The sequence below is a fragment of the Teleopsis dalmanni genome, chromosome 2, assembly GCF_002237135.1.
Source record: "Teleopsis dalmanni isolate 2A chromosome 2, ASM223713v2, whole genome shotgun sequence".
Lineage (NCBI taxonomy): Eukaryota > Metazoa > Arthropoda > Insecta > Diptera > Diopsidae > Teleopsis > Teleopsis dalmanni.
Window position 1 is genome coordinate 150,042,339 of NC_051847.1, and position 15,961 is coordinate 150,058,299.

The 15,961-nt window shown below is 31.2% G+C and overlaps 4 protein-coding genes across 4 annotated transcripts; 1 reads left to right on the forward strand and 3 right to left on the reverse strand.

Moving 5' to 3' along the window:
* Window positions 1–92: 92 nt before the first annotated feature.
* On the forward strand, window positions 93–6,595 carry LOC119679175 (Hermansky-Pudlak syndrome 5 protein homolog). Its single transcript, XM_038091379.1, has 5 exons — window positions 93–201; window positions 267–623; window positions 3,934–4,080; window positions 4,144–4,828; window positions 4,890–6,595. Exons 1-5 carry the CDS (start codon window positions 106–108, stop codon window positions 6,125–6,127), a joined length of 2,523 nt encoding a protein of 840 aa, XP_037947307.1. The 5' UTR covers window positions 93–105; the 3' UTR covers window positions 6,128–6,595.
* Window positions 6,596–6,599: 4 nt separating this feature from the next.
* Window positions 6,600–7,271, reverse strand: LOC119679176. Its single transcript, XM_038091380.1, has 2 exons — window positions 6,809–7,271; window positions 6,600–6,755 (listed from the first exon to the last, which is right to left on the reverse strand). The coding sequence occupies exons 1-2, from the start codon at window positions 7,207–7,209 to the stop codon at window positions 6,740–6,742; spliced, it is 417 nt and encodes a 138-aa protein (XP_037947308.1). The 5' UTR covers window positions 7,210–7,271; the 3' UTR covers window positions 6,600–6,739.
* A 1,593-nt stretch (window positions 7,272–8,864) lies between these two features.
* On the reverse strand, window positions 8,865–12,952 carry LOC119675922 (intraflagellar transport protein 56). The gene is made up of 7 exons (XM_038087137.1): window positions 12,905–12,952; window positions 11,653–11,787; window positions 11,173–11,585; window positions 10,628–11,075; window positions 10,231–10,563; window positions 9,374–9,501; window positions 8,865–9,063 (listed from the first exon to the last, which is right to left on the reverse strand). The coding sequence occupies exons 1-7, from the start codon at window positions 12,950–12,952 to the stop codon at window positions 8,865–8,867; spliced, it is 1,704 nt and encodes a 567-aa protein (XP_037943065.1).
* Window positions 12,953–13,564: 612 nt separating this feature from the next.
* LOC119681072 (mitochondrial import receptor subunit TOM40 homolog 2) lies at window positions 13,565–15,688 on the reverse strand. The gene is made up of 4 exons (XM_038094142.1): window positions 15,184–15,688; window positions 14,625–14,950; window positions 13,966–14,190; window positions 13,565–13,854 (listed from the first exon to the last, which is right to left on the reverse strand). Exons 1-4 carry the CDS (start codon window positions 15,469–15,471, stop codon window positions 13,734–13,736), a joined length of 960 nt encoding a protein of 319 aa, XP_037950070.1. The 5' UTR covers window positions 15,472–15,688; the 3' UTR covers window positions 13,565–13,733.
* Between the last annotated feature and the right edge of the window lie 273 nt (window positions 15,689–15,961).

Sequence of the window (15,961 nt, forward strand, 5' to 3'; positions counted from 1 at the left end):
TTAACAAATGAGTTAAAAAAAGTATTTAAAAGTAACTTTTTGCATTTATTTAATCATTTGCATTTAATTAATTTTCATATATAAAAATTGTATAAAATACATTCAATGAAAATAAATATGCATGATTTGTATTGCTTGTCAAATTTTATTGATTATTCATTGCCCATTCACGAACCTCTTAAACATAGTAACAGAATTAAGGTAATATTTCCTTTTCATTCAAATATATTTTCTTCTAAAGTTATAATTTTTTTTATCTCTTGTAGTACACTTGTTTTGATATATCGGAGAATTATGTTATCTTCGGAGCTACTTCCGGATCGCTGTATCTCTTCAATCGTTGCAGTGGGAAATTTTTACATTTAATACCAAATAAACATGGTCCTATTAATCACTTGGCTATATCGGTGAATGAGAAATATGTAGCATTTTCAACAAATCGTTCCATATGCGTTTATGCAGTTAATCTGTCTGCCCAAGTAGCACCGCAAGTGATTTATACGAATTTAAGCAGTGATCAATCAGTGCAAGTAACTTGTTTACATTGGACACATGATGAGAAACAGTTCTACTATGGAGACTCTCGAGGGCAAGTCAATTTGGTATTGCTCTCATCATTCATGGTAAGATAATCATTTAATTTTATTACGTTAATGTAATTCAAGTATAATGTGTTTAAAGGAACATATTCCTGCTAGAATTTCTTTTTGTGGCATACGTTGTGAAATAGGTATTTGACGTTGTTATGTGTACTCTTAAGTATAATTAAATAATAAAAAGAGGGTAAAAGAGGTTTTAGTAAGTTAGGTGACCTTTAAAAATTTGTATTCTTCTTGAACGCCTTCAGCAATTTTTATCACCTAGCCCAATCGGTGGTTTTGTGTTGCCAACTGATGGTACGTAAAATCGTTGGTCACCTGTTTCTTTTTTCGATGATGCATACGATCTCAGCAAGAGAACAACCACAACTGAAAATATTTATTCAGTTATTAGCTTTGTTGGAAGAAAAATTTAATTGCCTGAGTAGACGATTGGCTCCATAGTCCTGACTGCTTGTGGTTTAAAATTTAGCGTCATATAGTAGTTTAGGCATTTTAAGAACATTATAAGGTGTGAAAAAGAAGAGGAAATGGGAAAGAGTTATTAAAAAGGGTTAACTAGTATTATTCTTGGTGTTTGTAATGATTGTAGATGAAAAGTTGAACTAGCCTTGACCAGTTTCTGCTTGTGTATTAAAAAAAATATGCAAAAAGTTTTGACCTCATCATCTGTGAATACATATAAATAATAAGATTTGTTATTCTAAATATTTATTAATATGTTCTGTTTTTGTTTTTAAATGGCTTTAGGACTTCTATACATCAATCGGTATTTTATTGTTAATATTTTTGACATTCTTAATTAATATTGGTTAATAATACCAATCACATTATTTTTAAAACTTATTTGGTAAATGTCCTTTTATGTCAATAAAAATTATAGATGTAATTTATTAGTGTTAAAGCAATAGTAAAGCATTCCAGAGTTAGGATCGGTTAGGTAACCGAATAAATTTTTTTTTTTGTACAGTAGGTGGAAGTATCGAAAGCCACCGTGTGAGACTTGAACCCACTAAACCACCTCTTAGGAATGAATGGAGAAGTTTTCCACAGCATTGTGGAAACTTCATTCCAGTAATCAGGGGAGAGATAAGAATAAAATAGACTTAGTAACTAGCGAGCAAGATTTATCTAAGCCAGAAAGCAAGGGCGTACATTAGGTAAATAGGGTCATGAAAAAGGGGATGGGGTTAGAGCAGATGAGCGGGGTTGAGGTTAGCGGTAAACTTTGTGACTGCGGTCACGAAAGCCGCGGTTATATAGGGGAATGAAGTAGAGGTTACGGTCCCACTCATCGAGGTAGTGGGACAGGTTTAAAGCGCAAGGCTAGAACAAGATCTTCAGGAAGGGTAATAGGAATAGAGACGTCAGGGGGGAGGTCGTGGAGCCGGTTGAGGTACCTACGAGCAAGTGTCAAAAGGTACTCGTCAATGCGAGTGATCTTGGCATTGTCGTAAAGGACAGAGGTGTAGAAGTGCTTGCCGTTAGGCTTCCGCTTATAGTTGGTACAATCCTGAAGAAGTTTCCGCTTAAACAGGCGGATTCTTTCAATTTGGGCGGAAGAGATTGCAGACCAAATGGGGAAGGTGTAGGTTAGTAGAGGGTGAATAAGTTGCTTATAGCAAAGCACCTTAACTTTGCAGCTAAGCTGGTTGTGGCGTCGGAGTGCGTTTTTGAGCTGAATATGTGTAAACCGGACGTTACGGATGGCGTGATCAACGTGGGGGATAAAATCATGTTGCGAGGAAAAAACAATGCCAAGATATTTCAGCTTGGGAACTAGCTCGATGGGTGTGTTGTTGAGTCTAAATTCGATGTCGGAGATATCAAACCTCTGGTGCGATCACGCTGCTGGCCTAAAAAGGCTATAGCAGAGATCTTGATGGGGTTGATCTTAATTTTTCACTTGGTGTAGTAGTCAAAAAGAGATCCAAGGTGGGCATTAAGCTCATCGGAAATGCGGTGGGGGTTAGATGACCGCATTAAGACTAGACAGTCGTCGGCAAAGCAAATTTGCTTGGCAGGGTCCTGTGGGAGAGGGATGTCACCTATGAACAAGTTAAAGAGAAGGGAGCCAAGAACCGAGCCCTGAGGGACACCAAAACCGAATAATATAGTCAGAGTGTCACATATGTAGTCACAAAATTCACTCAAAATGTGTGATTCCTTTATCTGAACCCATGTTTCATTCAACATTTTTATCTAAATCTATTCCTACTCCTACTTTACACCATTCTCTTCTATTCTATCTTAATGTGTATATTTTGATTTTTTTATATGTGTTTGCGTTTAAAGGCAGTGGAGGCTACAACAACAAGCGCAACTGGATATATTCATACAGGTACTGTTTTTGTTAGGAGGCAGGCTGACGATGTCTGCCTGGGTAAAGCAGTAACTGTTAGGAAGTAAATCTAGTTGTTCATTCTCACACATCCTAAGCTATGCATTTGTCTTGTAAGGAAAATTTATATTTCCTGGTCCATAGGTCTGTTTAGTTGATATAGAGGTTACAATAAGGGTATAATTTTGCACAATAAATCAAACTGGTCGCAGTGCATAAAGGCCATAGCCTAACCTATAAACTATTATCATTACAAAGGGTACATTGCTTTATATATGTTCGAAATAACTTGAAAAGGCTGTTAATATTAAAAAATTTACAAATCCAAAAGAAAAACTTTTAATCTAGTAATTTTTTGGGTGACAGTTGTATCGGATATCACCATCGAATATTTATCATCATCTATTCGAAATAGATTTATAAAAAGCAAATAAAAACAATTAATAAATTAAATAATTAAATTAAAAATAAACGAAAAAAATATATACATAAATAAATAAAAATAAAAATTAACATAAAAATACAAATAAATAAATTAATAGAATTAATTGTATTTAATAGAGATTTCGAGCAGTAGTAAACTACAACAACGAAAAATTCAATTAAATAAAATATTAAAAAAAATTGTTGTTGTATTTCACTACTGATACATCTATATAAAAATAAATATATATATATTTAATCCTTTAACTCCTCGGAAGAGCATAGGGCCGCATAAAAATAAATATATTTATATATATATAATTAATATTGTATATATCTCGAATGCATATGTTAATATAAAAAAGTGCAATTATTAATTGAATATAACGTAACACACTGAATCACCTCCTTACCCTTTATAACATGTCGTAGCAATCTCCTCCACTCTTATAAAGGTGGTATTCATGTTACGGTATACTTATTGGGACCTGTGAAAACCACTTTTAACTTTAAAAATTTTTATGTTATAGTTTTATGTGTTATATGATGTAATTGTTTTATTTTTTACAGGGCCATAGTTTACTTAATATGACCATACATACAATACTCTTCTTGGAGTCTCCTATAATACAAATTGATGACTTTGAATCTCTGTTATTGGTATCCAATTGCTCCAAATGCATTTTATGTAACACAGAATATGAGGAATATAAACAGGTAAATAATTCATAATAAATTCTGTTTCAGGTTTATAACAATAATGTGTAACTATTATTTTAGATTGGTAATCGAACACGTGATGGAGCATATGGATCTTGTTTTGCCGTTTCTAATAATGAAGCTATACAACCATCAAGAATTTATTGCGCACGCCCTGGGTCTCGATTTTGGGAAGTTGATTTCGAGGGCGATGTTATACAAACCCACCAATTTAAAACAGCTTTAGCTATACCACCAGTTAAAATACATAAAGTATCTGAAAGTGAAATAGAGACAATTGCTAAATATGAGGAGAATGATGAAATGCTTGATTATCAACCACAGAATCTACAATTTGGAAAAGTGCAAATGCTAAATCAAGATTTTCTGCTAGCATATACAGAATTGGGTCTGTACGTATTCGACATGCGGAAATCAAGCATAGTACTGTGGTGTAATCAGTTTGAACGCATTGTTGATTGTCGTGTCGTTAACGATGATATTGTGGTATTCACTCAAACTGGTTCATTGTACAGTGTACGTGTGTTGCTAATGACACAATATGTTTGTGAGCTTGTAAGGCAGGAAAAGTTATTGGAATGTGCTTGCTGTATGCGGAAGAATGTTAAATATTTTGCTGATAAGGCGCGCGAAGATTACGACATGAATGTATTAAATCAAATAAAAAATTTTCTCATTGATCGTCAGGAATACGAGCTATTGAATGATTTATCAGTTATATTTGATGCTATTGCACAATGTGAAGGTAGGCAGTATTTTTAAAAAAAATTAAATGAATAGCTATTAACTTAATAACACAATTACAGGTAATGGAGATAATAACAGTTCCGGCGGTAGTTCATGTACAGCGGAACGTAGCATAAGCTTAGGTGCAACTGCAATGCATAATAAAATAAGTAAAGAACAGACAACACATGGCATATATGTTTTAGAAAATGCATTTTGTGATAATTTAAAATCTCAAAAGAGCACTGAGAAACCCTTAAAGGATGCCTTGTTGACTGTTACCGGTAAATTCGGTAAAAATATTATCAAATATAAATTTAATGTATTTTCGGAAGAACAACAAAAACTTGTACATGAACTTATACCAACCAATGAACGTGTCTTACCTTTTAAGGATATAAGAGCTTTATGTGAAAATGATGAAGAAATCGTATGTCGTATGAAACGGAATAATTCCGATACGAACACTAAAAACTTCAATGGGCAGCATATAAGCGCTGAGGAGAAAACTATTTACAATTTATATTTGATTTGTAAAAGTGCTAAAATCAGTAATACGAATTTTGTTGAAAGATATCGTGATCTCTTCGATAGCATTGGCTCAGCACGGGATCTCATTAGTTTACTTGATAAATTGGAACAAGTAATGCGTGAACACGGCGATAGTGAGCTCCAAGCGAAAAAGAGTTGCTATGAAATGTACTTCAATTACTTAAATGCTGAACTCATTTGGGAAATGGATGACTTTACGCGTGATTATATCAGAAATGGTTTTATATTGCTTAATGCGTCTAATGATATTGTGCGCTGTGATAATTGTAATTTCCCATTGCGCTTTGATAATTCGTGTTTATATCACGATATAGGTGCTGTGTTATTACGTTATTATTGGTCACGCAATGAGCAGGTGAAATGTTTCGATGTTTTGACGCAAGTGCCGGCACTGTTTGACATTTTAGCCAGATTTTATTTGGCAGAAAATAATTTGGATAAAATATTATCTATTGTACTTAATTATGGTCAGCCACAATTACTACAGGATATTGGCAAGAACTTCAGCTTATACGCATGGGCACGTTGTTTCGAACAGTTCGTGGAGTTGCAGCAAGGCCGTTTATCCTGTGTTAATTGTGAATGTGTGACACCAGTTGAGAATGTGAACAGACATTTCTTTTATACATGGAATTGCTTCTTAGGTATAGCATTAGATTATCTGGAAGCGCATGATATACTGACTTTAATTTTGAAATGGTCTAATTGTATACCAAATGATGCAATTGATCGCGAATTTTATACGCGATGTTTGTTAAAGGCTTGAGAATTGCTTCTGCGTGATATGACGTTATTAATCCTTATATAGTTTGGGCGTGTAACAAAAGTATTAAGTGAAAAATAAATCACTAATTAATTCGATATTTATGTAATGGTTTTATATAAATTTTAATTATCTCAACTTATTATATTTAAAAAATCAACCTATATATATTATAAAGTGTGTTCTTGATTACATGTATAGCTATTAGCTTGTGTTAGTTTTACTTTGACATTCTTTAAGTTATAAGTGCAATAAATATATTTACATATATATCACAATAAATCACTTTAATTATTTGAGTATTGAAAAAATCAAGTATTATTTAACCTTGGAAGTTTTTTATGTAATGTAAGTTCACACACACATGAAATATTTGATAGCGTTAACATAGCGCGTATACCACCGCTTTTAATGGGAGTATTCCATTAAAGCTTAAATGAGCTAAATTTCTACAACAATAAAAAAAAAAGATATGTAGTTTGTAATTTTTTAAAAAAATTTTATTTATGATTTAGTTAAATAATAAAAAGCTTTAAACCGATAAGTGTGTTGTGCATTACCATGTCATATACATATAATTAGCTATGTGATATCAAATGGATCTGCACATAGTAATTATTGAGTATTGTATCTAAAATCAAAAGTATTTAAATATGGTTCGCTTAATATTAATATTTTTCTTACACTTTATTGTCCATCATGGTCGCTATCAATTCCAAAAGAATTGGCAAATTCTTGTGTTCGAAATTGCCTAAAACCCCTTCAAGACATTCACGTACTGGCTTTGTGTTTTCAGTAGCACTCTCCATGGCAAACATTTCAGCGGAATAATGAAAACCGTGCCAATGGAAATATTCTAAGATTAGTTGATGTAACATTTGCATACGTGAGTCTGTTTGGCCATCGCCAGCACCACTGGTAGATCCGCGTGGTATAAGGGGCGTGTTTTTATCGGTTTTACCTTTCATCATTGTTACCATTTTTGATTGCAGAAGACATCGTACCTCTTGTAGAACACCATCTTCTTCAAATTTGGATTTTATTGTGGAATAAAGATTTTCCATGGGTTCTTCTTTTTCTGACATTTTTTTTTTGAATGTTGATAAGTAAAACCTGACACAAAATAAAATTTTCTAAGAGAATAAATTCGTACCATATAAATTTTTATTTTACATTGACAACCTCTTTATTTTGAAACAATTGGTATTTAAATTAAATCGGCAAAGCAAACTACATTTATTTTAATTTTTATGAAAATAAAAAAGCAATTACAGATAACTCAAAACCTTCAGATTCCATGGTATATTAGATCAACAGACATACATAGAGATCTTAGGATTGACTCAGTGAAAAAATATATCAAAGACAGAGCTTTAAAATTATTCACTAAAGTTGATACGCTACTTAACCCCGCCCTAACAATCCTCAAGTCCACTTCTGGACTCTCAGGAAGATATGCTGATTTAAGGTCCGTCATCAACTAAAAGACAAATAAATGATATGATTTTTTAGCCTAGTTAAAGCCTAGTGTGGGGTAGAGATAAGCCCCCCAGCCATTATAGAGTAAAAGTGCGTAATAGCACTAACTCAAGTAGAAGAAGAAGAAGAAGAAAAAAAAATGTCAAAATGTAAGGCTTTCGAATGTAATCTGAATGTTTATATTAGTAGAATTATATTTTGTATTAAGTTGTCGTAAATATGCTTCAATTAGACATGGTTATATCATACATAACCAAGAATACGTTTTAGTGCGAATAATACTGTCATCAGTGTGACACTTTGAAGCGCAACTGAGCTCGAATAGTAGCCAGAGTTGTGATATCGCAGATAAATATTACTTGTATCTTAGACCTGAAAGACAATTACTAATAGTAAAAGATCAAAATAGTTAATACACCGACAGCATCGTTTGACAGACAGATTATTATGGACGAAAAATCACCGGAATTTATTGTGCTCTGAACTGTTCACTATCAATTATCTTCCTAGAGATTTAAAGCAGAAACGTTTTATATCAAAATATGTGCAAAACGTTAATCTGTTATCTAAAAGTACTATTACTATTGCCGATACTACTATTAGGCCTTTACCCTACTCTATACTTTTGTATACTAATCACAGTTTTTCATATATAATAGTAGTTTTTTACTAATCACAGTTACTTAAACTGATAAAACTGATAAAACTGATTTATGTATACTAACCATAGTTTTTCATATCTAATATCAGTTCTTTACTTTTTTAATCACAGTTACTAAAACTGATATCAAATATACTATCCCGTAGTAGGCTCTCACCCTACTCTATACTTTTGTTGTTGTAAGCTGAGGAGATCTTCTAGTATCTTTGTTGGGACAGTGTACAGTCAAGTGCCATGTTCAAGAGGCACTTAGAAGAAGAATATAATAGTAATTTTTTATATTCTATTATAAAAATATAATAGTAGTAATAGTAATAGATGGCTAAACCTGAACATAAGAGTAATAGTAATAATATAATAATAGATAATAATATAGCTTTGTGTGATTTAGCGCGTTTTCTTCTTAATTTTTCAGATCTATATTATGTTATCCTTAATATATAGTTTTATTTGATTAGATATGTCTTCCTTTTGAATTCTTGAATAAATTAAAATATTTGTAAAATACCTAATAATTATTTTGATACTCCGATACTTGATATTATAAACAAATTTTTATATTTCCAATTTAAAATCATAAGTTAATATATTTTATTTAATTTACTTAAGTATGTTTGCATATTTGCGTATAGTTCTAATAATAGTTTCTGCTTGTGGATATGAAGATTCACGCAATAATCCTATAACTTCCGAAATCGAGTGTGGCATCTGCATTTTTTTATATTTTGTTATTGTCGCAAACAAGACTCCAGCACAAGCACCACGTTTACCTTCCCAATTTTCTGGGCTAGGATCCAGTCTAAAAAAACATACAAATATTATGAAAGGTTCAAATATTACAGGTTCATATTTAAGCATTAATAGATATATACTATTATATAATATAGAATAAAATATCAATTCGAATAATAATAATAATAATAGAGGCTCAGTTCCTTGGGAACCACCGCTCTCTAGTGCATTAGATATAAGTTTGATTTTCATTTAGGTTTTGTTGATAACAATTGAGTAAAATTCTTTTACAAAACATTACAATACATAAATTAATGTGTTTCGGTTAGAATATAAGTAATACTATGGACTAAATATTAAAAATAATATACACATACTTCTCTAGCATATCAAAAGCTTTTGCGGCAAACCAAAATTCTTCACACTTATAGCATTCATTGGCAATGAGTTGAAGTAGTAAAAACGCTTCCGAACTTGTATCCCGTGCAATAAATAAGTTCCAAGCCTATTGCAATAAAAGATATTACATATGACTTTACATAATATTATAATCATTATAGTAAATAAATCTATTTCTACATAGCTAGATGAATTATTAGTTGTGATCTATTTAAGTAATTAGAAATGCACTAATAAATATGTTAAAATTGTACAAATGAATCAAAATTTAAATGAATCAATTTATATTATATATAAGATATGGGTTTATTTTTATACATCATCATCTTAATAGGTAATATCTATTTCCTTGGATTTGGTAATATTACTTCAGTGAAGTTCAAGCTTAACGCCAAGTTTGCATATTATATACATTTGAGGTGAGTAGAGTTGAGCGCTAATTAAGTTGAGAGCAAGTAGTAATAAAAATGATAAAGCTATGTACAACACAAACCAAACAAAATAAATTTGCACTAATAACGATGTTGTCTTGTGAACTATAGGCGTTAGCTTGTTTGTATGAAATTGATTTAAGCGGATAGTGTAAAAACGTAAACTTCCGTTGTAAATATTAAACAAGTCTACGTAGTAATAACGACATTTTTAATATATGATTTAATTATTTCAGTAAACGATGTAGAGGATTTTTATTTCTACATTATATTTGGAAAATCATACTATTTATGTTTATAAATAAAACAAGATAAGAATTTTAAATTGTTAGGATTTACACATATGCTTAGTTATAATGTACTTTACATATTTATAATATTTTCTTATTATCAATATCATTCACCTGTTCAGGATGTCCACAGTGTATATGACATTTAGAGAGTACCATGTTAAAAGTATGCTGATTTCTTATTTCCATATCAGTAATTTGTACAAGTAATTCTTCAGCTTCCTTATAGTAGCCAGTAGCGCACTTTGCTTGAGCATAATTATAGTTGAAAGTATCATCATTTATAAAGTAACTACGTATAGAATTCATATACACCAGTACCTCCTCAAATTGTTCATATAAAAAGAAGGCTGAAGCCATACTCTGACGACCTGGTATAGTATCACATTCAGTGGCAGAGCTGCCAACTAGATGTAAATTTTGTTGTGCAGTTTTAATATGTTCACGCTTAAATAAAAGACGAAAATATATTTAAAAAAAAAGCTAAAAGCTACTAAGTAGTTTTACGTACAGATCCCAATTGCTGACCCAAAGCCGCGTGAACTACGCCTTTCAAAATGTATTCATATGGTACTGTAGGTTGTACTTCTTTAATAAGAGAATGCGCTTCTTGTATGTTTCCATGTTTCAAGTAGTAAATAGCCAAATTTAGACGTGCTTCGGGCACTATATTTAGCAATGAAGGAAATATTTGTAAAGCACCATCACCGTTACGAAATACAACTGTATTATGCTTGATGAGATCAGCTCCAAAAGTTCCATTATCTGCTAAATTCTTGATTTCTTGTTCAGCAACACGTCCATTGAAAAGTCTAAATCGATTGCAAGCCTTAAGATTAACAGCAATTGTGCTATCTTTGTGTTTAGCTAAGTAAATTCCAAGCACTTCCTGCGACATATCATAATAATCCAGTTTATAGAAACATAATGCCAAATAGACATTTATAGCCAGATAATCCCTTAAGTAGTAATAATAGAGTTTAGTATAGCACATAAATTATTTAGTACATTCATACTTATGTGTATATAAATAAATATATAATATAATTAACTTACTTATTTTCTAATAGTATACGTTTATATATATCAATTGCTTCCTGATAGTGTGATTTCAGATAATGCATAGACGCCAAACTTAATTGATCCTCAATTGTGTCCTGTAAGGAATCATGCAAATCTTGTATGCTTAATGGTTCGTTGCTTAATTTATGTGCCAAATGAAAAAGTAAACGCAACTTCAAAGAATTATTGGGACTTTGGTCAATTAGTTTCTGTGCATCCTCGTACATACCCAAATAAAACATACAAACTGATATATTTAAACTGATATTATCAGTAGCGGGTTCTTGAGTTTTTATTTCATTGTATTGATTCAGTGCTTGTTGATAGTCTCCTAAATGAAAACTGCAAAATGCAATCCATTGATCAACAAGTAACTTTTTCTCATCGTCTTCCTCTTCGGTTGAAAACTAAATACAATTAATTAAATAATAATTTCAGTAAAAAATTTAAAATATTAATATGGTACAATTATACCTCTAGAAATGCTCTGGCTCCTGTGTAATCTCGTTTTATTATAAATTCTTCTAAGGATGGCTGGACTTTTTTTATAATATTGCCGCTATTAACATGTCTTGAATTAGCTGAATCGGTTTTTCCTCTAGATAGTATCTATTGAGAGTGCAATTCTTATGTTATTATTTTTATTTATTCTTTATTAAACCATATATACCATTTCTGAAAGTTTTTAAATTTACTAAATTTATAAATTTTTCTATCTACGAATTTAATATGTTTGCCGCTTGTGTTGTGACCGTTGCTCTAGAAACCATGTCTGTCAAATAATATAAAGAAGTGGATACTATACAGCTGGAATGTTGATGACGTTAGTACAGAGTGATAAAATAAAATATGCCCTTCTGATATATTCATTAGTATTATAATTATTTTTTTAAACGAATTTTTTCTAAATAAGAATTGTGTAACGATGGGGAGAAAGCATTATGAAGAGATAAAACAGTTTAAGACTAGATGGTATTTGTATAGTCCACAATATATAATTTCATCAAGAGACTTTAAGACTAGTGACAGTGTTTTAAAAAGCTTAACATCCTTGACCAAAACAATCAGATATGTATCTTATGAGTTTCAAGTCACGTTGGAATTTCCAGCAACGAAATTACGGATAAACCAATCAGGACCCATTGTGTGGTGTGAGAGAAGGTAACGATTTTTCACTCATTTGATAAGAAGGGGAGTAACAGAGAAAGCTATATTAGAATAATCTATCAGGGCTATCTCAAGCAGACTTTCAAACTAAAACGATTTCAGGATTAAAGAATTATTAACAATAATTACAAATCTTGATACTTACTCTAACAGAACCTGTAGGCTTCATTGGAAAGAGACCTCAAAATACGTATTGGGAGTTTGCGCAGCACTGCTGCTGAAATGAAAACACTACCGTGATGGTCATCTTATATCTAGTGAAAAAATAAGACTTCAATAGCACAATTTGTCGTAAAATCTATGACGGAGATCTGTTTTGGAATCTATGAAGGCGCAAAACAGATCTCTAGGTCGAATTGTAAAATCCCTCAACATAATAATAATAATACTTAATGTAAATATAAATATTTTATGTATTCGTTAAAAATATTATATTTTTACAGTGGTAGAAAAATAGATTTATGAATTGAATTTTTTAGGAGTACCAAGTCTTATTGGGTTCCACCTGAAGTAGTTAGGGAACTTGTTTTCAAAAAACACTTGAGAAGCAGCGACTCACGAGTGTTGAAAGCAATTGCAATTGTAGTTGAACCTGTATGTAAGTCATATTTATTTTTTCTGTTTTAATTGTATTATTTTTTTTTTTATTGATTTTTAGTTAATATATCTATTAATTTTTAAATCCAAAAAAAAAATATATATTGTAGGTTGATTGAATTTTTTTAAATAGACTTATGAAAGGGATTCGTAAACTAATTTTTTACATCGATACATATATCATTGTAAAAAGTTTTATGTTTTACTAACTTATACAATACAAAATTATACTTCTATTGACTATTACTATTGACCAAAATCGTAAGAACTTCCAAGAACTTCAGCTATTCACGCATGCTTTTGAAAATGGGTATTAAATTGTGAATAATCCTATAAGAGCCTTTCTTTCGAAACGTCACATTGCAAAACATTGAAAATTTTCCGCTAAGAACACCTACTGTGATGTTAACAGGCTTATAAGAAAATATATAGAGTCAAATTTCGCGTTGAAGAGCCCTTCATACGCATGCGTTGCAAGTGCCTAGTGTGAATAGGCTTCAACTCCTAACGTCTATTATATAGAATGAAATAATAAATGTTATAACTTTTAAATAAGACATTTTTTGTTCCAATAATAATTCATTTTAATAAAATATTTTATTGAAACATATTAACATAGCATCTTCACATTAAAAATTTTTAGTTTCGATGTTAGTGAAGTATTCAAAGATTATAATAAATATAATCTGGAATTACAATAACAATGAAGGTTGGTTGCATTTTGTGGAACTTCTATTTAATTCATCAATTCTAGTTAAGGTGTAATAGAAAGATTAGTTTTAGAATTTTTGTTAGTCCCCACGCTTAAGACCACTAGGATCCAAATTGAATTTAATACCAAAAACGAATTTATTGGTTGGTATATTCATTAATAGGCTAACGCCAAAACCACAAGGAATGTGCGACAAAGATCTGTAAATATATTGAAAATTATATTTTAATTAAAACTTTTTTTATATACTTTGTAATATATAAATTAGTTAGCTTGAAGAAAGTTGAAATAGTCACAATCACCTAACTTACCTTTGATACATAAAACCAACGGATAAATCAGATTGCACAACTCCTCGAACGACAGCATCCTTAAAGTCCCATTGGTAGCATATGGCAGCGTATGTGTCCTTAGTTTTTCTTTGCCACGCCATCGTTGTGCCCATTTGTATCCTGCTATGTATTCGCTGCCAATAACTTATGTCTACCCCTTGGCGCGAAGCGGATGCTGCTACTGCGTAGTTGTGTGTCGAATAGCTTAAACAATAAAAACGGCAAATATAGCAAAACATATTATATAAGAAGTATATTATATACATATATACAATTTATAAAATATTACTGATAGATTCTTTAGTTGATCCGTACTAATATTGAGGCACTTTCGTAAAAGTTCTGGAAAAACTGTAAGGACTATTTGCAGTTCTTTAAATGTAATACATTTATGGGATAAATGTGTATCGCAAAGTTATATTATATTTATATAATTTAATACGTATATAAATATATACATATATATAATAAGTGTATTATGTTATTACACACTATATTAGATTCCTTTATAAACGTATATACTTCATATTAATATAAGTTATATTATTATGTTACTGAATTATAATATAAACGCTTGTATCTTATATCAATTAAAATAAATATATAAATATAAATAAAAATATATGTTCATATCATACCGTGCTGCAAATGCAGTATCAGCCATCAAGGAGTTTGCGTCTGGCCATTCCAACAGAAGCTCTGCGCCTATAGCCCAATGTGCGGTAATAGATCGCATGAACGAAAGAGTACCGCGGCCTTTCTCGTCCTCATAAGTATAATAATTGGCAGTAATGGTAGCACATGGACGGGTAATTTCGGCTGTTAGTTGTGTTGTTAAAGGCGTATCAGTGCCAGCGCGTTGGAGAAGAGCTTCTAACCGAAGGCAGTTAAATGGATAATATAGCACACCAAAATTAGAGGCCAAGGACGATGGATTTATATCAGCGTGAACAGTAGGAGTTTGCTTAAAGGTATATGTAACACATATTTACGCCATGATCATAAAAAGATTAGATATACATGTTTAAAGAAACACATGTGCACAATCTGCATTATAACAAGAATATTTTACTACGGGTCAAGGCCGTGTCTCATTATTTTATTGTTACCAAGTTTTCTATAGTAAAATAGACTCTTGTTGTAGAACAGATTGCTTAGTGTGTATCTTGTATATATTGGTTTTATTATTTCCCTTACCATAATATCGTCTTGCACTCGCATTGTATATATACCTCCAAAACGGAATCCAGACGGACGCGTATGACTCAGTAACCAGTTAGTTGTTATAATCTTATTAGAGGAAAGACGATGCACATAGTCCACCTCCACACCATCGAAAAACTTTGGCATAATACGGCGTGCCATTCCATGAAGCTCCTGTATATTACCTGGATTAGTACGTTCATTTTTTCCAGGATATAGCTGGAAGCAGCATGGAAATCTGGTAAAGGTTTTAGTTGTTGGTGGGCACCAATCGCACTTCATTTTTATGATTTATAGATGACTGGTCAAAAAGAATATAGAAATTTTATATAGCAAAATTTTAATTGCTATCAAAATAAAAAGTTTCCGTGATTCGATTAAACGAAAACCGAAAAGAAAATATATTCGAACGACAAAATCTTTTTTTGAAACGAATAGCAAAGTAATTCTTAAACTTTTTGACAGTTTATTATGGCGATACTACGTTATACAAATTCTAATACAAAAATAATTTTTTAATATATATATGTCTTATATATGTCACACAAACTATTTTCCACAAAAAAGCAAATTGACGTACAAGTAATAAATTTCCAAATCGAACTAAATTTAGTTACAAAAATGTAATAGAATATGTATTCGCATTTCCAATTCATTCCGTCATGAGGTAACTGATATATAAAAATATATTCTTTTCATTTATAGGTCTCCACCACTGCAAATTATTGCATTTACACGATGAAACTATAATTCTATGTCCAAATTTTTATAT